Source organism: Phoca vitulina, unplaced genomic scaffold (assembly GCF_004348235.1).
Source record: "Phoca vitulina isolate PV1807 unplaced genomic scaffold, GSC_HSeal_1.0 scaffold38, whole genome shotgun sequence".
Classification (NCBI taxonomy): Eukaryota; Metazoa; Chordata; class Mammalia; order Carnivora; family Phocidae; genus Phoca; species Phoca vitulina.
This window is the reverse complement of record NW_022589741.1, coordinates 1,417,206-1,442,198: the sequence shown is the minus strand read 5'-3', so window position 1 is coordinate 1,442,198 and position 24,993 is coordinate 1,417,206. Positions and strand designations below refer to the sequence as shown.

The 24,993-nt window shown below is 38.8% G+C and overlaps 1 protein-coding gene across 14 annotated transcripts in view; it reads right to left on the bottom strand.

Annotated features, from left to right (window-relative positions):
* DYNC2H1 (dynein cytoplasmic 2 heavy chain 1) overlaps positions 1-24,993 on the bottom strand; it is a 300,244-nt gene that overhangs the window by 177,416 nt on the left and 97,835 nt on the right. For 12 of the 14 annotated variants that reach the window (XR_004302235.1, XM_032427898.1, XM_032427903.1 and 9 more), the window contains 11 exons: positions 24,738-24,851; positions 24,052-24,212; positions 22,860-22,983; positions 21,938-22,059; positions 19,880-19,966; positions 17,020-17,146; positions 9,375-9,516; positions 8,217-8,326; positions 3,939-3,959; positions 2,214-2,312; positions 733-856 (listed from right to left, as the gene is read on the bottom strand). Coding sequence is in view for 13 of the 14 variants with exons in the window: in XM_032427898.1 (XP_032283789.1) it covers positions 733-856; positions 2,214-2,312; positions 3,939-3,959; positions 8,217-8,326; positions 9,375-9,516; positions 17,020-17,146; positions 19,880-19,966; positions 21,938-22,059; positions 22,860-22,983; positions 24,052-24,212; positions 24,738-24,851 (1,231 nt within the window). In the remaining variant the exon portion in view is untranslated. The remainder of the gene's footprint in view (positions 1-732; positions 857-2,213; positions 2,313-3,938; positions 3,960-8,216; positions 8,327-9,374; positions 9,517-17,019; positions 17,147-19,879; positions 19,967-21,937; positions 22,060-22,859; positions 22,984-24,051; positions 24,213-24,737; positions 24,852-24,993) is intronic. The other 2 variants (XM_032427901.1, XM_032427902.1) reach the window with 1 other exon arrangement.

Below are 24,993 nucleotides of genomic sequence, written 5' to 3'. Positions count from 1 at the left end.
CTGGGTTAGGTAGCTGTGCAGGAAAGAGGAAACAGCAGTCCTGAGACTCTATCCTTAGAAAGGCCTGCTTGTGAGACAGGCCCGTAACAGGCTTCTGGAAATTTGGATGTGGGGTGGGTTCTCATGTAAGAGTGCTCACTGTGCGTAAACTGTTTGTACAAATAATGTGGCTTATGCAGAACACCTGCTTTTGTGTGAGGAGTCTGGAATTTTGTCTCATGCTAGGCGGAATGTGCTGATACAAGCAGCCCCCATTAAGTGTGCAACGGAGAGTCTAAGAAGCTTCCTCGGTACATGACACTTCACAGGTGTTGTCACAAGCTGGTCCTGGGAGAAGCAGCTCATCCGGTGGGACTCCAATGAAGAGGCTCAGAAGCTTACACCTTGTTTCTTGACTCCTGACTTCACGCTACATGCTTTTTGTCTTTGCTGACTTGACTTTCTATCTTGTCCCTGCGAAACATCTTAGCCACCAGTGAGAAGACTTTTCAAGTCCTGTGTCTTCCGGTCACATACTGTCCCTGGGAGCAGTGCTGGAGAACCTGATGCAAGGCCACCTCTATAAAGGCAAGAGCTTGTCGACTGTTCCTGTTAGACCATGACGGCATTCCCACCATTCAACCAGAGAAATCAGATTCAGTGGCAAGACCAAAAGGGTCAAAGTTAGTTGTGAAGTTAATTACTTTGGAAATTTTAAAAACAGTTACTCTCTGGAAAATGTCAAATATTTACCTTGAGCAACCAGATCTCGTCTCAACAATGGATAAAGAACAGGTTCTACACCATCCATCTCTTGTATAATAAGGGTTTTCCCAAAACGTACCGCCAACTCAAGAGCTGTAATAAAGTTACTATCCTGAGAAAATAAAAAAGAATACACATTAATTCCTTTATTACCTTAATATCTACAAAGGTCCTTACAGATAATGAAGGAATCTATTAATAGGAATAATATGAATATTTTAAAATTTAATATGCATGTTAATAATTCAAATTACTCATGACTGCTTTTCTAGTTATAAGTACTTGCTGATGAATCATTTTAGTTGAATAAATTATCAAATAGATGTCATAAATAATTTAAATACACATACAAAAAATAAAGATTTTTACAACAATAAAAAAGCTTTTTTCAATCCTTTACTAGGATTTCAAATTTCTACTTGATGCAGAAACAAATTTTCAAATTCTTTATGTAAGTTACTCAAGTATTAATAAGAACTACTTTGGTTATGTTCAAAATCAAATGCTGAACGGAAGAAGAAAGACAAATGATGAATTCTAGCCTACTTTCCTTGGTGTGAAATGTGATAGGTCTAACCACTGTGGGGAAAAACCTCTGGACAAAATTCTGTAACCGGGCAAGAATTTTAAGACTTTCTAGGTAGCAAAAGGGTTTTAAACATCACTTCAAGCCTCCAACTATGGTTACAAAAATTAAATATTTGGAATAATAATTATTAAAATCTCCTCCCGTAAACCATAAATGGCATTAAAGTATTTTATTATCTAATTTATAGCTATTCTTAACACACAAATGAAGTAAATACCCCTATTTTATAAATGAAATACGTTTGAAAGAGGTAATTGTTCAAGCACCTGAAGAATATCTATGAAAATGAATACAAAATACACTAGGCCTTCCGCAAAGGAAAAAAAAAAAAAACTGACCCCAAAGAATTTTCTCAGCAAGATAAATATGGCAGTGAGAGGTCACTACCCCAGAAGACGATGATTACATTTTGCAAACCAACATGTCTAATGTTGGGACACATGAGAGATGCTCGTTGGTGAGGTTGCAGGGACACGAAATGACCATATGCTGCAAGTCTGACCAAGGCTGTCTCCAAGTGGAGTCGGGAACTCTTACTTCTCTAGGATCCTATACTTACATCTTTAATCATAATGTAGTATAAATGCTTATTTAATTGTCTCTCCAACCTACCGGACCGGCATCACCACTAGGACAGGAAGTGTGACTACTTTACTCACTAATGAATTCCCAGGGCTTAGATTAATGCCTAGCACACATGAGCAATCAAATAAATACTCTCATCCCTTTTGTAGTAAAGCTAAAAGTTACGCTTCCTTCCGCGGGTCCCATGCCAGGTAAGTCACAGGACCGAGTTTGTGCCCTCTGAATACAGACCCAGCATTGTGTCCACCCTACCATGCTAGTACCAGTTGGTATCTCAACTATAAGTCATACAAACCTGCTGGTTAATAACTTCCAAACGTGAGTCTTTCAAATGTGTCTTTAACCACTCTGTAGCTTGAGAAGAAGGGTCTATAAGGAATGGGCATACTTGACTCTAGTTCCAAAAAAGAAAAAAATTATAAGCTTCCATCAAATGGAAATAATTTCCTAAAAAAGATGAAATCAGGTACTGAGTGAGTTTTCTCTCAGGCTTTGGAGAACGTAAACACACAACCATAAGGAGGGAGTAAAGGTGCAATTTTTAGCTGCACCCAGAGGCTACATCAATCCATTCCATAGCTATCAGAAATTCATATTAGAAAATTAAATTCAACCACAGTAAAGTGAGAATAGTCTCCTTTGCTACATGGTAACTCAGAGAACGTATATTAACACTACAGTGAGCAAGAGCTCCAGTCCCAATCTGACATCATTCACACCTGTCTTCTGGCTTTTAAAAGACACAGTCAAATTATTCCAAACTTTATATATTCTTTGGTTGAATAAGCCATAAAGACCTTAGAAGAGAAGTATGAACTCATCATAAAAGCACTGTTCAAATAATTATCAATGTAACTGTTTGTTTCAGACATTAATTCTTATAATGCAGTATATAGCTAATATTATAAAAGGAGCACCCTAGGGGCGCCTGGGTGGCTCAGATGGTTAAGCATCTGCCTTCGGCTCAGGTCATGATCCCAGGATCCTGGGATCAAGCCCCGCATCAGGCTCCATGCTCAGTGGGGAGTCTGCTTCTCCCTCTCCCTCTGCCCCTCCACCTTGCTCATGCTCTCTCTGTCTCTGTCTCTCTCTCTCAAATGAATAAATAAAAAAAAAAAAATCTAAAAAAAGGAGCACACTAGAAAAGACATAGCTTGTAGATTAAGATCTAATGAACTAGGAACTAAATTCATTACAGGATACGCTGAAACAAATAGAGAGTTAGAAACCAGTGAAAATGCACTAAACACACAATGTCACTTAGCAGGTGAAAGGAAGCCAATTATAGAGATATCATTAACAAAAATATATGTAAATATATAAGTAAATATATTTGGTAAATTTGAAAGTCTAATATTACAAGAATTGTTACCCAGTAAATCAGAATTAGATAATAACTGGCCTAATTTTTCTTAAATGTTCACACTTATTAGAAAAAATGTGATGTGGTTGTGCAACAGGGATAAGAAAACACACAAAGTGCAGGTGACGTGAAGACTTAGCCCCAAGGAGTGTCTAATACGAGCACAGAGGCTATTTCAAGGACACACCAAGGAGGCAGATGGTGGGGGCCATCTGCCCTAGGGACAGAGAGCATTTTGTCAGCAACGTTGTTTAAAAGTACCCACAGCTGGTGGTAATAAAGAGTTGACTGACTGTAAACCAGCTTTATTATTGTTTTAAAATTCCCTCCAAACCACACACCCCCTTTTTGCTTGCACCTGGAACGGACCGTTCACGCCCACCATAGCTCCCACAGCAGCACACTGCAGTAGGATCCTCAGCCGGCATCTCTTTCCAGCTATTTTCACTTACCGCTCCATCATAAACAATAACAATAATAAAACATGCCTCTCCTACTAAATAAGGTGATAAGTAGCCTTGTACGTACTTCCTATGTACTACGCCTACGTTTGAGACCTAATTTTATGCTAGTATTCAGGAGCAAACATTTCACAAGACTACAAGATTTTGCCCAGCCACAAAAACAATTACCTTAAATTTTAAAAAAAGTTCTTACCCATGATTTCAAACCAATGATCTGATGCAGTTAAAAAAAAAAAAAAGATAATATATTTCAGTAGGACCAAAAATATGCTTTAGAATTTCCAAGAGTACTGACAAGTTTGATTTCATGTTATTTATACTCCTCCATAGAGATTTAGACAAAATCTCTGAGGTATATTTTAAGTCTGTGATCCATGATTAAATGTAGTTAAATTCTACATGTAACAAATTATAATAGATCCAAAAATATTGAGCTTTCATTCATTCATGAGTTCTTTCACCTACCATATGCTGAACAACTACTCAGTAAGACAATATGAGGGACACAGAAATTAATGACACATACGCTTACCCTCAACGGGTTCACACCCACGAACGAAGCAAAAACTGACAATCTACAAAGAGCATGCAAGAGTCTATGAGTGGAGCACAGGTGGAGTTAGGGGGAAGCCGCGAGAAAGCAGTTCAGGTCAAACTAAGTCAGGAAAGATAAATGGGACTTAGCCTGGAAAAGAAGTGGAAAAAGCACGTCAGGCAAAGACAAGAGCATGAAAGACAGAGGGATAAAAAGCCCAGCACGATCTGGAAAACTAGCGGAGCTCGGCAAACCTGGAGTGAAAAAGCACAGGCAAGAATGATGCAGAGGATACGGCAGGAGCAGTCAAGGTCCTTCAGCTCTTTTTAGGCCATGCTTAACAATGACACGCTTATACTTCAAGCAACGGAAAGTCCCTGGAATCTATCAACGGAGCATCCTGACCAGGTTACTATGAGCCCTCCTATGGCAGTGAAGGCAGTGATGTTGGGGGCAAGGGGCCGAAAGTGTGATACTGTATTCATCCGGTGCTTCACTGCGCAGCCGAGACGAGTCCACTCACAGTGGACGTGCTTGGAGCAGGATGAGCCCATGGCGCTCCTGAGACAGAGGTGTAACAAGATTTGTTGAGGAACCAGCTGCACGTGAATTAAGGAGACCCACGGTGACTTGCAAGTGTGCTGCTCACACTGCTAGGCCAGGACTGACGCCTCCACAGGCAGGGGTAAGAAAAAGCAAGTCACGGCGGGGGGGGGGGGGGGGGGGGGGTGAGAAAAGATTCCCACCGTAGAAAGCCACCTTTGCCCTCCCTGCGCGCCCACCCCACATGTCTCTGAAGGGACCATCAGTCACCTAGCACTGCCCAAACGGACGAGCACATGACCCAAGCTAACTAATCAGAATTCTTTGGGGAAAGGACACCAATACTGCTGGGGGAGAGGGGTGTGCAGACACAACTCTAGTCTTCGAGCATGAGCTCCGACAATAGTCAGCCTGGAGCCACCAATGGCCATCCGTAACACAGGGCGGACAGAACCTATCTGACAACGAATCTCTTAAGATGGGTTGAGAAAACAACATCCTGGTGACATCATTTGAATCCTAGAGCTGATCTCAATGCTTTCAACATCTTAATTATATTTAAAACCACAAGTTCCTTTTTTTCTTCTTAAATGTACTATGCTTGGCCAGTAAAAAATCCTTGACTAAAAAAAAAAAAAAATAACAATGATTAATTTAGAGACGGACACAAGTGACTTCACCCTTCTGTGCTGCAACGTCCTTATCTATAAAAAGGGTAACACACGGACTAGACAGGGCTGATCTGAAAATTCAGTGAGTTAAGTGTTTAAGTGCTTTACCTGTATTAATTCTTAAATAGTAACATGTGTACAACATAGTGTGACTACTTCAGTGTTACTATTATTTATTTGGGGTTTATTTGAAAAAAGAACTTTCCCTACGTGATTTACCTTTAAAATTTTGTGTTCTTTACATTAAGAGCCAATTAATTTGCATTTCCTCAACATACACTGAATGTCAGGAAGAAAAATAATCTCAGAAATTCTGTGTGGTTTAAAAAAAAATCTAATTTGACACTGAATTGTCTACAAACAATAAAAAACATTCAATACATGTCTTCACAAGAAAAAATTTGTGAAATTTAAACCAAGAAAAATTTATAATACTGTAAAATTTAAATTAATCACCTTTCCCATCTCCTTTTTGGATACTTTTCACTCACACCTTCCCCCTGGTTTCTAACAGCCTTATAGCTCTGCATTACCGCTGGGTCCCACCCGCAATATTAGAAAGATCACAGAAATTATCACCCAGGCCAGGACACCTTGGAGAGTAAAAGGAAAGCTAACAATAATCCCATCAGGACCACAGGTGTAAATCACAGGACAAGCAATCCAGGACACACGGTCCCCGATGGCCACCTTCTTCCCCACCCATAAGGACATAGGTCACAGGAACCTCTTACTGATGTACTTTAACTCCCGTTACAAGGTCATTGGTAGATTAGTTGACTATTTCCTCTTCCAGACAATACTGCACTTCAATAGTTTAACACAAATATGAGAAGTTCAAGCATCTTTTAAGACAAACAAAGGAATAATTATGGACACAAAGGTTTTACTTAGGACCACTAAAGGAGACAGCAACTACAGACCTTGAATGTGGGAAAGGCTCCAGGGAGAGAGAGAACCTCAGGAAAACTCTAGCGGGGTTAATGAGATGAGCTACATCTCTCAATCAAAATTACATTTTACTCATCATGCCTAGTCATTTTTTTCTCAGGGTAGACTTCCCAGAAACCCAATTTGTATCTATTTAGAAATCTAATTTCACACACATCACTTGAGAAGGTTTTTATAGACGTGGGCTATCCAGTCACAGCCTTACGTGCAAGAGCTTACTCTAAATCTAGAATACTTGACAACTGAGACAGAGGGTTAACTATATAGTGGCAAATTCATCCCAACAAAATAACTAATTACCCTAACAAATTTTTCCATATGTTTTTGTTTTGTCATATAAATGCATATAAATATCTACAATAAACATGGCAATATTAAATACAAAGTAAATCTAAACTTATTATTAAAATTAATTTCAAAAACAATTTCATGAACTATATTCATCACGAAAGGTAATTCAGAACACAAAAGTAAACATTTTCAATTAGTATCATCAGGAAAAAAAATACTGTGATAAATATGTTTTTTCTAAAGGCTCACCCCCTGACTTCTTATGGAATAAAAAAAGAATGATACTTAAACTGTGTGTTTTTTAAATCTGCGAATGATTGTTTTCTTGGATTGCTAAAAAAGGAAGACGAGGTGAGAATGAAACTTTGGGGAAAGAATAACAAATAGGATAAAAAGCCATACTTTTTTATATAATGTAATGAACTTATTTACCTACACATTTAGAGTTCCAGATTTGTGATTCTACTTTAAAAAATGATGGAAAATGTTTTAAAAGAGAACAAGCCAAATCAAGTTTTTAAGCAGTCAAGGCTGCTTGATCTTTGGTCAGCAGCTCCTCGCTGGGGAGGCAGCAATGTAATGAGCCAAAGCATGTCAGCCGACTGGTAGGCCTAATCAAAGGAACCCATTTATCCAGGAATGCAGGGCCCACAATACAAATCTTGTCGTACTATGGCTCATGTTACCTAAAAAGGAGCATTCAACATTCATGCTTCTGTTGGAGCTGTGGAGTCACCGGAGGAGGAGACGGTGTGCGGGCAGAGAAAGGGGCTGCAGGGAGCAAAGAGGAAACTGGTGTACGGAGTGTGAGCCACTGAGGCAGAACCAACAGGAAAACCCTATCAGCACAGGGAAGAACCGCCTTCCCATTATCTGTTACATCCACAACGGTTCACCAAGCTAAAGGTAAAAATCATACTTCACTAGAAGAATTATCACGGTTTGTATACCTGAGTCGCAATTTGATTTTCATATTCATCACTGCTAACATGGCTGTAAGAGTTTCACATTTAAACAATGACTTTGAAGAAATATACATTATGGGAAAGAAAAATTTTCAAAAAAATGCATATCGTTATCCCTAACCTACAAACCAAAACTTATCTTCACTTTGTAGAACTTCGTTTTGTAAAAAAAAAAAATGGTAAAATCATACACTGTAGATGCAGTAACTATATAACCAGGTAAATCAGGTACCACTAAAATATCTCCATTACTATTAGGGAGTTCTATTTAGAATTTTTTTGTCATCAAAATAATGTCACTTTAGTTTATACTTTTATATTAAGGTAAAAAATAAATTATACTGAAAATTGTAGATTCACCAACTGAATCACAAATGGATTTTCGTTCCCAAAATATCTTCACTTTCATGTAATGAAAAGAGTAACTGTGAAAGCCTAAGAATTTGAAAAAGGTGCTTCCTGGGACAAGCTTCCACAAGAACACTTCCAATGAGAAATTAAAACTGATTAATTACCTGCAAGATAACGAGAGCGTTTTCTATGGAAAGGTCATCGGATGGTAGGCCTTCACTTTTCCAAATTAACTGCTCACTTTCAGTACAAAGAAATCTCCTTAGATCAAATTCTGAAAAGTTTAAGGTAATTAATATTTCACTACAGTGATTGTGCACTTGACAAAGGGAAGGGAACAAAACTATTTAAAATATACTCAAACAACAGTCCCATGACCATTCTTAATATTCAATCCGTTCTTCCCCCTTTAGCACGAGAAGGGGGAGAAAAGTTTAAAATAAAAAGTGCAAAGGAATGGAACTCAGTGAAATTATATTTCTTGTATATTTAATACATATTTCACAACTATAATAACTTGAGAAAACCACAAAATTCACAAGGAATTTTGGAGTTCTTACATCTTATTTTATGATATAAAATTACTGTAAAAATCAATGTATTAAAATATTTAACTGCGGGCGCCTGGGTGGCTCAGTTGGTTAAGCGACTGCCTTCGGCTCAGGTCATGATCCTGGAGTCCCTGGATCGAGTCCCGCATCGGGCTCCCTGCTCGGCAGGGAGTCTGCTTCGTCCTCTGACCCTATCCCCTCTCATGTGTTCTCTCTCTCTCATTCTCTCTCTCTCAAATAAATAAAATCTTTAAATTTTTTTTTTTTTTTTTAAGATTTTATTTACTTGCGAGAGAGAGAATGAGAGACAGAGAGCGTGAGAGGGAGGAGGGTCAGAGGGAGAAGCAGACTCCCTGCTGAGCAGCGAGCCCGATGTGGGACTCGATCCCGGGACTCCAGGATCATGACCTGAGCTGAAGGCAGTCGCTTAACCAACTGAGCCACCCAGGCGCCCTATAAATAAAATCTTTAAAAAAATAAATAAATAAAAGTTTCAAAACCAAAAAAAAAAAAAAAAAAAAATTTAACTGCATTCATCCATTATCAAAAACACTCCGTGGTCTCAGTTTCATAGAGTGATTTTAGGAATAGAAGAGTCATTGCAACAAAACAATTCAGAGAACAATTACAGAATTGAGCAAATCTAAAGTAGATTTGGTTTCTTTTAGCTTACAGAAAATTTTTCTCATTTAGAAAAAGTAAAATGGCAAAAATTAAAAGATGCATTTTTAGGATATTGAAATTTCAAAATGTGAATGACTAAATACAAACTTTCAAGACAAGCTGATTTGGTCCATTCTTCCAAACAGGTTTTTCTCAGACCTTCAGGAGCAGCAGAAAGATATGTAATAAATGCAGCAGCTAGCTGAGCTCTCTTAGGAAGAGTAGCTAATTCCTCTGTTATCTCTGCAACCTGGACAAGAAGAGAGAAAGCAGGTGAGGGAGTAGGGTATAGATATGTTCTAAAATGTGAAAAACATGACAGCTTCATAAACTAGAGTTTTGACTGTAGAAAAAAAATCATGTATTGGTTTAAAGTAATAACCCCTGTCCTGAATACAATTGTGAAAATGTAAAAATATCAACAAGATCTCTCAGACCCTGCTGAAATTTTAAAAAATGTGTGCAATACCACTATTATTTGTAAAGATGAACATATTTTGTCATTGAAATTAAATGTATGAAATGTATGAATGTATAAAAATGTATGAAATACCACTATTATTTGTAAAGATGAACATATTTTGTCATTAAACATTCCTAATGAAGAACTTTTATCCCAATTATAGTTAAATACTATCAATTAGCATCACTTTGTAAACTACTATTAAGTACAGAGAGTATGAGCAAAGGTACAAAACAAAATTGTAAGGAAGCATGGAGACTCATTAGTTAAAAGCATAGTGTGGCTGCAGAAAGAGCAGCAACACAGAAGTAGTGAAAAGAGAGAGGCAGAGACAATGCGCAGGAAACGCCGTGAATGGTTTTCCCTGCACACAAAGGAGCTTTTGTTGTAAGCTGCGGTGGTAATGAACCAAAGTGTTTAAACAAGACAGGGAGGGATGTAATGAGACTGGGTTTAGAAAGATTATTCAGCTGACAAATGAGGAATGGACCAATTTAAGGGTCAGATAGGATGGAAACAAGTTAGGAGAATCTAGGCAAAAAAAAAAAATAAAATAAAATAAAATAAAATAAAATAATTGGCATTAAAGACAGAAGACAAATATGAGGGCTATTTGCAAATGGATATGACAAGTAAATAAGGAAATCTGAATAGACAGGTTATTAGTAGTGAAATCCAATCAGCAATCAAAAAACTCCCAATAAACAAAAGTCGAGGACTGTATGGCTTCACAGGTAAATCCTACCAAAGAATATAAAGAAGAGTTATTACCTATTCTTCTCATATTACACTAAGTGAAATAAGTCAGTAACAGAAATACCGTATGATTTCACTTATCTGAAGCATCTAAAAAACAAAATGAATGAGTAAACAAACAAAAAGCAGAATCAGACCCATAAAAACCAAGAACAAACTCATGGTTTAGGGGATGGACAGAATGTGTGAAGGGGAGGAGACATAGGCTTCCAGTTGTGGAAGGAGTAAGTCACAGGAATAAAGGGCACCGCTCACTTTGGTGAGCACAGTGTAACATATAGACTATGTTGTACACCTGAAACTAATGTAAAATGGTGGGTCAACTGTACTCAAAAAAAAAAAAATTTAGAAGAAAAAACAAACAAAAATACCTGCTCGTCTCAAAGTATTCCAAAAAAATAGAAGAGGAAGAAAAACATCTAAATTCATTCTATGAGGCCAGCACTACAGCACTACCCTGGCACCAAAACCAGACAAAAACACTACAAAAAAAAACTAAAGGCCAATATTTTTGATGAACAAAGATGTAAAAGTTCTCAACAAAATATTACCAAATCAAATTCGACAGTATATTAAAAAAAAACACCACAATCAAATGGCATTTACTCCAGGAATGCAAGAGTGCTTCAATATTTGAAAATCAAAGTACTACATCACATTAATAAGAAGGGTAAAAGCTCTATGATCATCTCAAGAGATATGGAAAAACCATTTGACAAAATACAACACCCATTCATAATAAAAACTCTCAACAAAGTGGGTTTAGAGAGAACATACCTCAACATAATTAAAGTCATATATGAACAGCACACAGCTAACCTCATACGCAATGTTGATATAAAAGCTTTTCATCCAGGATTAGGAATGCCCACTTTCACCACTTTTATTCAACATAGTATTAGAAGTCCTAGCCATAGCAATGAGACAAGAAAAAAATACAAAAGGCATCCAAGATGCTAAGAAGTAAAACTGTCACCATTTGCAGATAGCTTGATACTATACATAGAAAACCCTAAAGGCCCCACCAAAAAATTATTAGATCTGATAAATGAATTCAGTAATGTTGCAGGATACAAATTAATATACAGAAATCTGTTGCATTTCTATATATTAATAATGAAGTAGCAGAAAGAGAAATTAAGAAAACAATCCCATTTACAATTATACTAAAAAAAAAATATCTAGGAATAAATTTAACCTAGGAAGTGAAAGACCTGTACTCTGAAAACTGTAAGACACTGATGAAAGAAACTGAAAGCAATACAAACAAATGAAAAGATACACCATACTCATGAACTGGAAGAATTAGTATCATTAAAATGTCTATACCACCCAAAGCAATCTACAGATTCAGTGCAATCCATCAAAATACCAAGAGCATCTTTCACAGAACTAGAACAAATAATCCTAAAATTTCTAGGGACCCACAAAAGACCTTCAATAGCCAAAACAATCCTGCGGGGGTGGGGAGAGCTAGAGCTATCACAATCCCAGATTTTGTTGTACACCATTAAGTTATAGTAATAAAAACAGTATGGTAGTGGTACAATAATACATCAGTGGAATAGAAGACAGAGCCCGAAACCCACATCTGTATCATCAATTAATTTATGACAAAGGAGGCAAGAATATACAACTGGAAAAAGTCTCTTCAAGAAATGGTGTTGGCGAAGCTGGAGAGCTACACGCAAAAGAATGAAACTTGACCGCTTTCTGATACTATATACAAAAACAAACTCAAAGCGCATTTAAGATCTAAAAGCATAAAACTCCTAGAAGAAAATAGGCACTAATCACTCAGATGTCGCCCACAGCAACATTTTTCTAGATATTTTTCCTCGGGTGAGGGAAACAAAAGCAAAAATAAACTAATGGGACTACATCAAACTAAACTGCTTTTACACAGCAAAGGAAACTATCAACAAAACAAAAAGGCAAACTACTGAATGGGAGAAGATATTTACAAATGATGTATCCAATACGGGGTTAGTAAGCAAAATACCTAAAGAATTCATACAACTCAACACTAAAAACCCCCAATAATCCAATTTAAAAATGGGCAGAGGACCTGAACAGACATTTTTCCAAAGAAGACACGCAGATGGCCAACAAACACACGAAAAGATACTCAACATCACTCATCATCAGGGAAATACAAATCAAAAACACATGAGACCTAACCTCACATCACTTAGAATGACTAACATCAAAAAGACAAGAAATAACATGATGCTATAAAGAAAAGGGAACCCTCATGCACTGCTGGTAGGAACGTGAATTGGTGCAGACACTAAGAACATTACAGAGGTTCTTCAAAAAATTAAAAAGAGAAATACCATACAATCTAGTAATCCCACTCCTGGTATTTACCCAAAGAAAATGAAAACACTAATTCAAAAGATAAATGCATCCCTATGCTCACTGCAGTATTTACAATAGCTAAGATATGTAAGCAACCCAAGTGTCCATCAATAAATGGATAAAGAAGATGAAAGGATAAAGAAGCAATCAAAGACGGCAATGGAATACAAGGACCTCAGGCTCACCTCATCCCTCGAACTCAGCTGGATAACTATTAAAACACCCTAAATACCCCAGAAGTCACCCTGAAGACTGACAGAACACACTCCACAACTAAAGGGAGAGAAGAAGCCACATCGAAGAAGGTACGAAGTGTGGAGACGTGGTCTGGGGGAGAAAGGGATTGCAGGGGCTGCAGAGGGGAGGGAGCCCTGGTTGCAAAGAAGCGGGAGAGACAGGGGCACACTGGAGAACACACAAGGAGAACGCTTCCCCAAAGCCACTGTCTGGGAAAATGACAGGGGCTGAATTTCCTGAGTTCTTGCAACCAGCCAAGATTAAGGCCTGGAGTTTTCAAGGTCAGCGGGCTTGCCTGGGCTAGAGCCTGGAGGGCACTGCCCTACCGCTGGAGAGGAGGCAGGCAAACAACCCAGAGGTGGACAGCGTGGAAACAGTGATCTGGAAAACCTGAAAACGTCTGGGGCACACGGGGGGAGATTATTCGCTCTTCTTGGAGGGCAGCATTCACAGAGCCGCCTCTCTGGGAACAAAGGAGCCCACTGGCCCCACTCCCCTCCCCACCCCTCAGCATAAACACGGAGCCACCTGCAGTAAACAGCACAGCGCCCACACTGGCCGCCTAACCTGCTTACACCAGGTCCCACACCCCTGCGCTCTGCCGGGAAGGCCCTCCTCTGGCAGGCTTGCTCAGTCCCAGAGCAGCAGGCCCCTCCCCAGAAGACAAACAGAAACCCCTGCCCACACCACGTCTCCCAACCAGGGAGTTCTGCAAGGCCTCAGTTCTGGTGGAGTTGGTGTCAGGTCTCATTTCACAAGCAGACCAGCACACACCTCATTAAAACTCGCCACATTCAGGCCAGGGACCAAACACTGTCCACAGAGGGCAAGGAGAGCCCCTGCAGACCACTGGCCCGAAGGACAGAGCGGCCAAACCACAGCAGCAGAGTGCATGCAGCACACATCTGAGACACTCCCTGAAGCACCAGGCCCTGGGCACTGCAGACCTCTTCTTCATACTCTCAGGACGGGTCATATAACAGGCTTTTCTAACACAGAGAAAAGGAAGAGACACAGGCAAGATGCCAAGACAGAGGAATTTCTCCCAAATGAAAGAAAAGGACAAAGCCACAGGCAAAGATCTAAGCCAAACTGATATAAGTAACATGCCTGATGGAGAATTTAAAGCAACGATTGTGAGGATACTCGCTGGGCTTGAGAAATGAATGGAAGACTTCAGGGAGGCCCTTACCGCAGAGATAAGAGAATAAAACAGAATCAGTCAGAGATGAAGAATGCACGAACTGATCATGGAAACAGGATTGATGCAAAGAACGGCAGGCTAGAAGAAGCAGAGGAACGAATTAGTGATCCAGAAGACAAAGTAATGGAACATAATGACAATGAACAAAAGAGAAAGAGGAATTATGGAACGTGAGAACACTTGGACAACTCAGCGACTCCATCAAACATCATAACGTTGGTATGACAGGAGTCCCAGGAGAAGAAGAGGAAAGGGGGCAGAAGGTTTATATAAGGAAATAATAGCAGAAAACTTCCCTAATCTCAGGAAGGAAATGGACATCCAGATCCAGAAGGCACAGAGAATTCCCATCAAAATCAACAAAAGCAGGGCAACACCAAGACATACTGTAGGAAAATTTGCAAACCACAGTAACAAAGAGTCTTAAAAGCAACAAGACAAAAGCAGTCCTTAACTTACAAGGGAAGACCCATAAGACTAGCTGCAGATCTCCCCACAGACACTTGGCGGGCCAGAAGGGAGTGGCATGATGTATTACTGAACGTGCTGAATGGGAAAAATCTGCAGCCAAGAATACTCTACCCAGTAAGGCTGTCATTCAGAATAGGAGACATGAAGTTTCCCAAACAAATAAAACTAAAGGAGTTCATGACCACTAAATCAGCCCTACAAGAAATATTAAAAGGGACTCTGTGAGTGGAAAGGAGAGACCAAAAGTAACAAAGACAAAGGATCAGATAAAATCTCCAGAAACAAGGACAAAACAAGTAATAAAACTGCAGTAAATACATATCTGTAAATAATTATTTTGAATGTAAATGGACTAAACACTCTAATCAAAAGACACAGGGTATCAGAATGGATAAAAAAGTAAGACCCATCTATGTGCTGCCTATAAGGGACTCACTTTAGAACTACAGACACCAGCAGATTGAAAGTGAGGGGATGGAGAACCACCTCTCATGCTAATGGACATCAAAACAAAGTCAGACTGGCAATACTTACATCAGACAAACCAGACTTCTTTGTTCTTGTATTGTTTTTGTCCTGCTTTGGTATCGGGGTAATACTGGCCTCATGGAATGATTCTGAATGTGTTCCCTCTATTCCATTATTTGTAAGATTTTGATAGAGATTGACATTATTTCTTTTATATGTTTGGTAGAATTCACCAATGTAACCATGTGGTCTTGGGATTTTCTGTGCTAGGAGATTTCCAATTCCTAATTCACCTTTCATTCTTCTTATTGGTCTAAGAAAATTTCCTATTTCTTGGATTCACAATTCATGATTCAATCATGGTAATTTGTGCATTTCCTAAGTTATCAGATTTGTTGGTATATAATTGTTTATAGTAATCTGTTATCACACTACGTATTTCTGTGGTTATCTGTTGTACTGTTTTCTCTCGCATTTCTCATTTTGACTTTCAGTCTTCTTTTTCTTAATGTAGTTAAAGCACTGCCAATTTTGTTTATTTTTTTGGAAAAACTGGTCATTACTTCCAACGTTATATTATTGTTTAATTTGGTCACTATTTCATTATTTCTGATTTTTCTTTGTTATTTCTTTCCTGTACTAATTTCAGCTAAGTTTCTTCTTTTTCTAGTTCCTTGCGGTATAATGTTAAGTTTTTTATTTGGAATTTTTTTCTTCATACAAGCATTTATAGCATAAATTTCACTCTAACATATGCTTTTGCTGTATCCCACAGGTTTTGGAATATTGTTTTCTTTCTCTTTTGCTTTGAGATATATTTTGATTTGCTGTTTGATTTCTTATTTGGCCTACTGCTTGTGCAGTAGTATGCTGTTTAATATTTATATATTAAATATTTAATATTTACATTGTAGATTTTCCAGCTCTTTTTTTATTGTTGATCTTTAGTTTCATACCATTGTGGTTGGAAGATATACTTGGTATAATTTCAGTCTTCTTAAATTTGTAATATTTGTTATGTCTCTTTTTATGTGATTTAACCAGGGGATTCTTCTGTGTGTACTTAAAAAACTGTGTATTCTATTTTTCTTGGATGGAATGTTTTTTATAGATCTTTTAGAACAATGTATTCTGAAGGATGCTTTAAGTAAAAAATGTTCTTTGTGAAAGCATATCAGAGGAGATGGGCGCCTGGGTGGCTCAGTTGGTGAAGCGCCTGCCTTCAGCTCAGGTCATGATCCCAGGGTCCTGGGATCGAGTCCTGCATCGGGCTCCCTGCTCCACAGGGAGCCTGCCTCTCTCTCTGGTGGGGGGGTGGAGGGGGGAATCGAACTAGTTCAAGAAAAACCCACCAACCAACCAAAAAAAACAAAACAGAACAAAACAAGAGACAGCACTTTAACAAAGTCAACATAACCGAGTATTTCTAGAAGGAGTAAGCGGCCAACGTGTCAAATCCTAAGCTGGTGGTCCCAGAAGGCCTAGTCCAACGGGGTTTCTAGAGAGTGCCACACTCTCCCTCGAGTCATTTCCGTTCCTGCTGTCCCCCTGGGAACCGACACAACTACGGCAGGAACAGGCTGCACTCAAATGCACACATACAGAAACCTCTGCGTGAAGATGAACTCACATCACGGCCCTGTGCGTCTACATCACCGACCCTCAGCCAGCTCAAAGTGCACGGCTACTGCCCTCCTGTTTTCTTTTTCTAACACGTACAGTACACTGCGGATTTTCTGTGTTTTAAAGGAAGCCTCTCTCTGACGGCCGTGCCCCCGGTGCCCCCAGCCAACCTGCGCGTTCCAGCGCCTGTGCTCTCTATTGAGCTGACTGATCAGGACCTCCGCGGCTTGGATTGTCTCCTGCGCTCTGCTCACTTCAGCTTCCAGTTTGGCGGCTTCTGACGTCCTGCTCTGGAATCTGTGAAAACGTTAACATCAATGAAAGGCAAAGGGATTTAAGAGAGATTTGACTGAAGGAGCCTTAGTAAGTGAGCTTTTCTCTACGTTAATGGTAATACTGATAATATTTGCGTTCAGGATAGCACGAACGCAGCAGACACAGCAGGGTGCAGATGTGAAAGGCAGGGCGGCTGGAGCATAAACTCCTCCCTGTGATGTTCAGGGCCCTGTGGGAGGGTCGACCCCCCCCCCCGCCCCGCCTCCTCAGTTTTCCCTGATTCGAGCCTCCCATGTCAACCTCTGAAGGATAAACATGCTGTCCTCTTCTGGATATCCTGCTTCTTCAGGACGTCCCACGTGCCTGGAATACCTTCCAGCCCCTTTCTTACCCACCCCCCAGCACTCTAACTCCTTCAAATACCTACCTATCAAAAATATAAAGAAAATTTTAAAACTCACTTCAAATATCCAACCCATTACATATATTCTTTCCCTATGTGCCCACTTGCCCAAGTTTATAACCATCCTTTTAAATTATTTTCCTTAAAAAATACTTGTACAAATTATTTTATTAAATAAAACAGTAATATTCCAGCTGATTACCTAGTCCTTCAATAAATACATAAGTACTTATAAAATGCCCAGGATTGTGCTAAGCATCGAAAACAAAACAATAAACAACAACAAAAAATCATGTCATGTAATCCTCAGAACAATAGCTCAAAATAAGTGTTATGATTCTCACGTTCCAAACGGATTTTCTTACAGGTTTCACCAGTAATCAGTAGAGGATCTAAAATCCACCCACGTATGGGTGCATCTGACACTATGTTCCATGCAATTTACAGTGCATCTTATTGCCTCTCTAAGCGCTCAATTCCTTCTCCTACACATGGGAGTAAAACTCAGTTTTCCAGTATGGAAGCCACCAGCCACAAGTGGCGATTTAAATTTAAATTAACTAAAAGTAAACAAAATCTGAAATTCAATTCCTCAGTCACATTACCCACATTTCAAGGGCTGGTGGCCACCACACTGGATGGTGCAGACTACAGAACTCCCATCGTGTCATCAGCTCCGCTCAAGACCTGGAAGTAGAGACCACACCTACTCACCTCAGTAGCTCATACTACGTACATGGTTCTGCCGTAAGTATTTGCTGAATCAAGCTAACTTGAATGTTTCTGTATAAATTATACTAAAATGGCAAATGTCTCAATTCTGTCAAGTTAGAATTTAAATATTGATAGATCATATTTATTTTTCAACTACATTTTTCTTTGTACATATACAAGAAAATAAGATTGTCACTCACAATCTAGGGTCAATTAAACCTTAATTAAGAATCAAGTAAATGGCTATTAACCAGCATTGATTCATTCTTGATAATCACTCTAAACTGGAAAATGCCATTCTGTTTTACTTAAAATTCAAAGTTAATTCTGAAGGTTTTTTTAAATAATCCTTCCACAATATTGACAGTATGGCGTAGTGATTAAGAACAGGAACTTTATGGAGTGAGACAAATCTACGATCTAGTGCTAGCTTTGTCAGTTACTAACTGTTCAACGTAGGAAAATAAACCTTCTTAATGTGCAGGATGAAAATACCCACCTCTGGGTTTATGTGAAGTACTAAAAATGACATGTATGTGAAGTGCCCAGCACAACAGATCACACGTGTACTACCAGATGTGAACCACCCAATAAATACCGAACACTTGGCTGAACAGTAAGCACCAATTCTCAGCACAGGACACTGAAAGGAATGAATACTTTCCTCACGCTTCTCTAATTATATCTAGAAGAAAATGATGAAGTTTCTTTCCTGTATCTATAACATACAAAAAAATTGAGAAATATTGAAATGACTGGATTTATGGGTTTGAGGCATTTTTTTTTCTCTATAAGTAAATATATGTAAATATAAACAAGATCATTATTTCCTGTATGGAGAAAAAAATAATAGTTTTCAGTCTGATGAATTTATTTCTTGGTACAGTAATTTATATTTCTTCCATAAAAAAAAGATGGAAAATGGAACACACCACTTGAAAAAAAGTATGTATTTAGAAAAGTTGGGAGTCTTACAAAACTAGAAGCAAATGATAACATAGCACAGTGTTTAATCACGTATGCTCTAGCTTCCCAATTTTCACGATTTTTAAAGGGACACAGTCCCACATTTGCTGATTCCCACACCAGTATTTTCCACCCTATACTCTACAGCAATCACATGAAGCCAGAGGTTAAGGAAAGGTTTTATGATTAATAATATTCATAAATGGTCCTGAAATTTAAGTACGATATTGCGTAAAGGAGTATGTTTTTAAACATTCAAAGTACAAAACTAAAAGGACACAATAGTCTTAATGTGATCCTGCGCCTCAGGCAGATTACAGAACAGGTCACGTGAAGCAAGTCTGGATAACACGGAAATGCAGACGCCAAATGTAAGGACTCTGGGCATGAACCTACTACATTCTCTCCCTCTTGCACGAGTCCCCCGTGGCTCAGGAGTAGACACAGGGACAGCTCCACAAGGGAGACTTCAACTGTGTTTGTTCCTACCAAAATCACTGTTTAAAAAAGGACTACCTTCTATATTATTTCACATGCTTCCCTATTTTAGAGTGATAAATCACTAAAGGAAGTGAAAATAATGATTATATGATTTTCAAAACTGAAACCTTAGTTTTCAAATATCCAAAATACATTTTTTTTTTTCAAAATACATTTTAAACTTAACTTACTTCTCTTTGAGTTCTGATACTTTCTGGCCAACAGAATTTAGAAGCTCCTCTAGTTTCCTTTTTCTGTCTTCAGTTTTCTTCAAATTTCTAAAATATAATTCCATTTTATAAAAGTTATTCTATTTTATATATCAACAACAGCAGAAACAACCCCTTCTATCCCTTCTAAAGCCCTACCAAATGAAACCAAGGGAATTTAAAAAAAAAAAAAAAAAAAAAAAGATATTCATGCACAAAGATAAAGAGAATGAAAGAGAAAAGAACTGCACTGGAGTGACTTTAATAAAATTTTGAAAGGTGGTAAGTGACATAACGGAATGCAAAATGCCAAAAGTTGAGAGGCTGCAGGAAGAAAAGTCAAAGAATTCCAAATGCTCAGGAACTGAGGACAACAGGTCCTCTGAAGATAACAGAGCTGAATACAGAAAGTTTTCCAATAGTTGATATAATCAATCCATCAACCTCAGATTCCCTCCCACACTGAGAATGGACTATCCTCTTAACACATCCCTGAAGGTCAAGCTTAGAACCCTCACCCACCCCCACCCATACCCTAGGCAGAAAGTAGGAAGATTCTTCTAGAGAAGACTAGACTTACCTCCTCCCCGCAAAATTACCCACAACATCTGAGAGACTGCCGTCAAATGACCAGCTCCCACTGCTGCAAATCTGTGCTTTGCACAAACTGACTAAAGGATTTGTCAAAACACAGACTCCAAGGCCTCGCACCCCTGCACTCCCAGCATCTCTGACTCAGTAAGTGTGGACAGAGCTCAAAAATGGGGGCTCTTCCCAAGTTCCCAGGGGACGCTGATGCTGCTAGCTTGGGGATCCCACTTCGAGAACTACTGCAATAGATAAGGCCTTCAAAATTGTGAGATTAAACTACTTCTCACCTAGTATTGTAAACCCAGGTAATTTTAGACGGGCAAGATGTCAAAACATTTTTCATCCTATATACCCTTTCTAATGTGGAGGATGTGTTCTAGAAAAATGAAGGACTAAACTAAGAAAGAGAAGGACCCGAAACAAAAGAATACAATCAGAAAAGAGAAAGAGATGAAGATAGTCGCCGGAACCGTGGTGAAGAGAAGCCTGAAGAGAACAGCTGTTAGCAGGGAGGCCTGGGGAAGACGGACCCACATTAGAACAGGAGGACAAAAGGCTCTAGGAGGGATAATAGTAAGAAAGAATACATAAAACACAGAGATTCTGAATATGGTTTAGGGTCTGTTTTAAGGCTGTGGATAAATATGTGATATGTCAACAGAAAAAAAATAATCCATTTTAAAAATGAGGAAATTATTGATATTAAGAAAAAACAAAAAGATGTACAAGAAAGGAAATATACCCATAAGATACGGTACGTCTCAACTGTGGAAAATACTTATATAGTCAAAATAATATAAACATTTAATATTATTCATTACACAAAAATATGTGACAAATTAACACAAAAATTTCACATAAGTATATTGAGAAAAAGAAGTTTAGGCAGCTAACAATCTCCTTGTCCAGGGTAAGAAGAGATGAGGTCACACACAGATCAATCGAGAACATGACATGCCTCTCCTGCACATAGAACCAATGCTGACTTAGGAACAACCCCCAATTAAAAGTAAATGTTAAACTGTCCCCCTACCTGCCCAGACCATGTGTTATAAAATATATACAACACATTTCCTAGAACTTAGAAGGAGAAAGCAAATTTAAAAGCCCTAACTTTCCAAAACCTACTTTTTTGTACCTTAATATTACTCATTCACAAAATTTAACTCTTTGTAAAAGAACTTCTACCAATTTATCCTTCCAACAACATAATAATGGTAGGGGGGAAAAATGAGTTGGTTCTGCTCTCCAACTTCTTTTAACTGCATTTTCTTTTGATCTGTTTAATTTAATTTTATCTAACTGACTCATGTTATATGTTTTAATGCTGTCAGCTGCCTTTTTAGGTATAAACAAGAAATATAACCTAAATAAACCCCAATAACTAAGTCATTAAATTGGTGCAAATAAACAAAGGTTAGACTTCTTTATATTCGGTATCTCACTCACGATTCTAATCCCGCTTGCTCAGCTTCCAGAGGCTGAATGCGCTCCAGGACGTGGGAGTACTGGACGTTTGCTCTGACCCACGCAGCCAGAGGGGCGGCCGCCGTGCTGGCCCGCTTCGCATTCTGGAACATCCACCTCAAGTTAGCCAACACCCTAACTTCATTTCAAACAAAAGCAAAAGTAATCCTGGTCTATTTTGCTTAAGCATTTAATAATTCATCCCCCCAAATGAAGTTTTTGGTTGATAGTTAAATAACAATAATGTGAATTGTTATTTTCACTAAGATAACCTTGAACTTTTGCTTCCAAATAAATATTTTTGAGCCACATAAATATTTAATAAAATGATATTTTATTGACATAAGCACTCCATCAGCTACGTTTATAATGAATATATGTCTGTCCACAACGATGTTCAGGCACCAGTTCTTCTCTTCTGTCCACGGGACACATCCTTATTGGATAAAAGCAACCCTGAAACCATGTTACCAACATCAGAGATGATGCACAAAACATTTTGTATAAGAGATCTAAAAAAAATACCAGCATCACGGAATTTAAACTGTTCACTGAAATGAGATGCAAGTGTCCTCAGGCAGGTTATCTGTTATTATATGACAAACATGCAGGAAGGAAGAAAGGCAGACCAGGCAGGCGGGAAGTTCAGGAATGACAGACTGACACTAAGATGCAAACGTGTTGCACGTATGACACTGACGGTGCTCTCCAGACCCACCTGGATTCCCGCCCACCTGTCTGCCGCTCCAGGCTTCTGACACACAAGCCCTATGGCTCACTATTATCGTTTACTCTTAGTCTTTAGGCAATGTAAATAATCGACAATGAAAAGCCATCACGTTTTAACAAGCAGAATATTACAGAGCATGGGAAGGGGATTGATGGCGTAGCTGTTAAAAATTACCTTTGAATCAAAAGATCCCTTATTTTTATAAAGAAGTTCTTCAACGCTCTCTCTTATTTCCTTGGGAATATTTCGTGCATCAAAAGTTGCTATGTCTTCTCTTACACCTCTTTTTGCAAGGAAACTAAAATTAAAACATTACTTCAAATGAGGCTAAATAAAATTTGCCATTTCTGACAATAACATCAATTTAACAAAATGGTATACGCAGTACTTTTCATCCACTAGTTAACAAAACATAGGGTCCTGAAGTATCCCAGCTTCTCATGTGCTGCCCGTCACTTTGTAAAGACCACAAGGGCGAACTCCAGAGAGAGGCCCCGCGGTTCCTCGCCTCCTGTCGATAACGTGCAGCGGTGAAGGGCACGCATCACAGTCCTCGTATTCTACCCACATCCCTTTCTGTGAACTGCTCTATGCTCGTCTGTTCTAGGATAGGTCAGAAAATTTCCTGATTCCGTTCTAAGAAAGGGACTCCCAAGTGTTCCTCAACCTGCACCTCCCTTGCCACCTCTGGATAGGAAAGGACTCCACCATGACCCCCAGTCCCAGTGTGGATCTGAGTGTGGGCACAAACCACAACACCGTCACCAGAACGTGAAAGCTGAAGCCACGTGGCTGCATGTTTCGTTAACACCCGGCCTTTTCTCTCCCGGTGCGTGTCTTGTATTATTTACGGGGCTCCTGCCCTCGCTCCTTCTGACTCCACCAAGAGTGCAAGACTCTGAGGAGAGCGACAGTATTTCCTTCATCAGTAAATCACAGGAAACACAATGCTCTGTACCGTGGGCGGGCCAAATAAATGATGGCATTTATTGAGATGTGCTTCAAGATTTTAGGCATTCTTTTTTTCCCTCTGTGGATACTTATATCACATATTATGGAGAAAGGAAAACAGATCTTGGTATAGGATCACATAGAGTATCTTGAAATATTACAGCAAAATGTGTAACTAGGTAATTAATGAAGCACAGTTTGAGAAACAATGTAAGAAGTATTTAAAAATATGAAAGAGGGGCGCCTGGCTGGCTCAGTCAGTACAGCATGTGACTCTTGGTCGTGGGGTTGTGGGTTCAAGCCCCATGCTGGTTGTAGAGATTACTTAAAAATAAAATCTAAATCAATCAATCAATCAATCAATGTGTACTTCACCGGTGAAATAATAACATTTTTCACAAATTCAAAAACTTACCTTTTCATGCTCACCCAAGATGTATCAAAGATACCCATCAACCTTAAAACGCCCTCAAGAATATCTCTGATGACATCAGGTGGCATACGCAGTGAGCGAATTTCTGAAAGAGATTCTGGCTTAATGTTTCCAACTGCTAGTTTAGCTTCATTGACTAGAGGCTAAAAAGACAAAGAGCATTTTTACTTTCAAAAAATATATATGTAAAAATCACTAACTCTAGAAGTTACTGAATATTTGTCATTTTATTAAAAATAACTCGTTATTAATATCCTTTCTCTTCAAATATCAAAATGCTTTGAAACACACAAAATACAAAATCTTCAAATTCTTACCACCATAACTGCAAGAGTCTAATTTAGAAAAAATCCCATTTGTTTTGAGACAATTTGCCATTTTCAAGAGGCTCCTTATATTCTATGACTAGCTGGCTAATAACCTAGTGAGGAGCCAAAAAAGAGCCTGAGAGTTTGACTTAATTTCCCTACAACACATTTTTCTCCTCGACACTCAAACAACATGGCTCACGGGAAACGCGGATGGTTTCTGATGACCTCCCTTCTCCCGGCCGACCTTGCTTCCTGCGTCTCTTCCATGAAGACCATGCTGTTGGAACCCATGCCTGCTAATACTGCTAGAACTCCCAGACACAGCCGGGAGTCAGACAACACTCCACTGTAGCCTACCTGCACCTCCTTTAATTCATCGTCAATTTTGTTTTTTCTTTCTTCAATTTTAACAACTTCTTCTGCTATTTTGTGCTTCAGTCTTTCAAGTTCTGTCTTTTGCTCACTAGCATCCTAGAGGAATATTTAAATGGTATTCCAATTAATTTTCATGCACTTGATATTTTAAAGCATGATATCAAAAATATAAATTATTTTAAAATAACATCTTCCATTAAATGTTTTCCTAATGTTAATTGACATGAAAGTTCCTAAG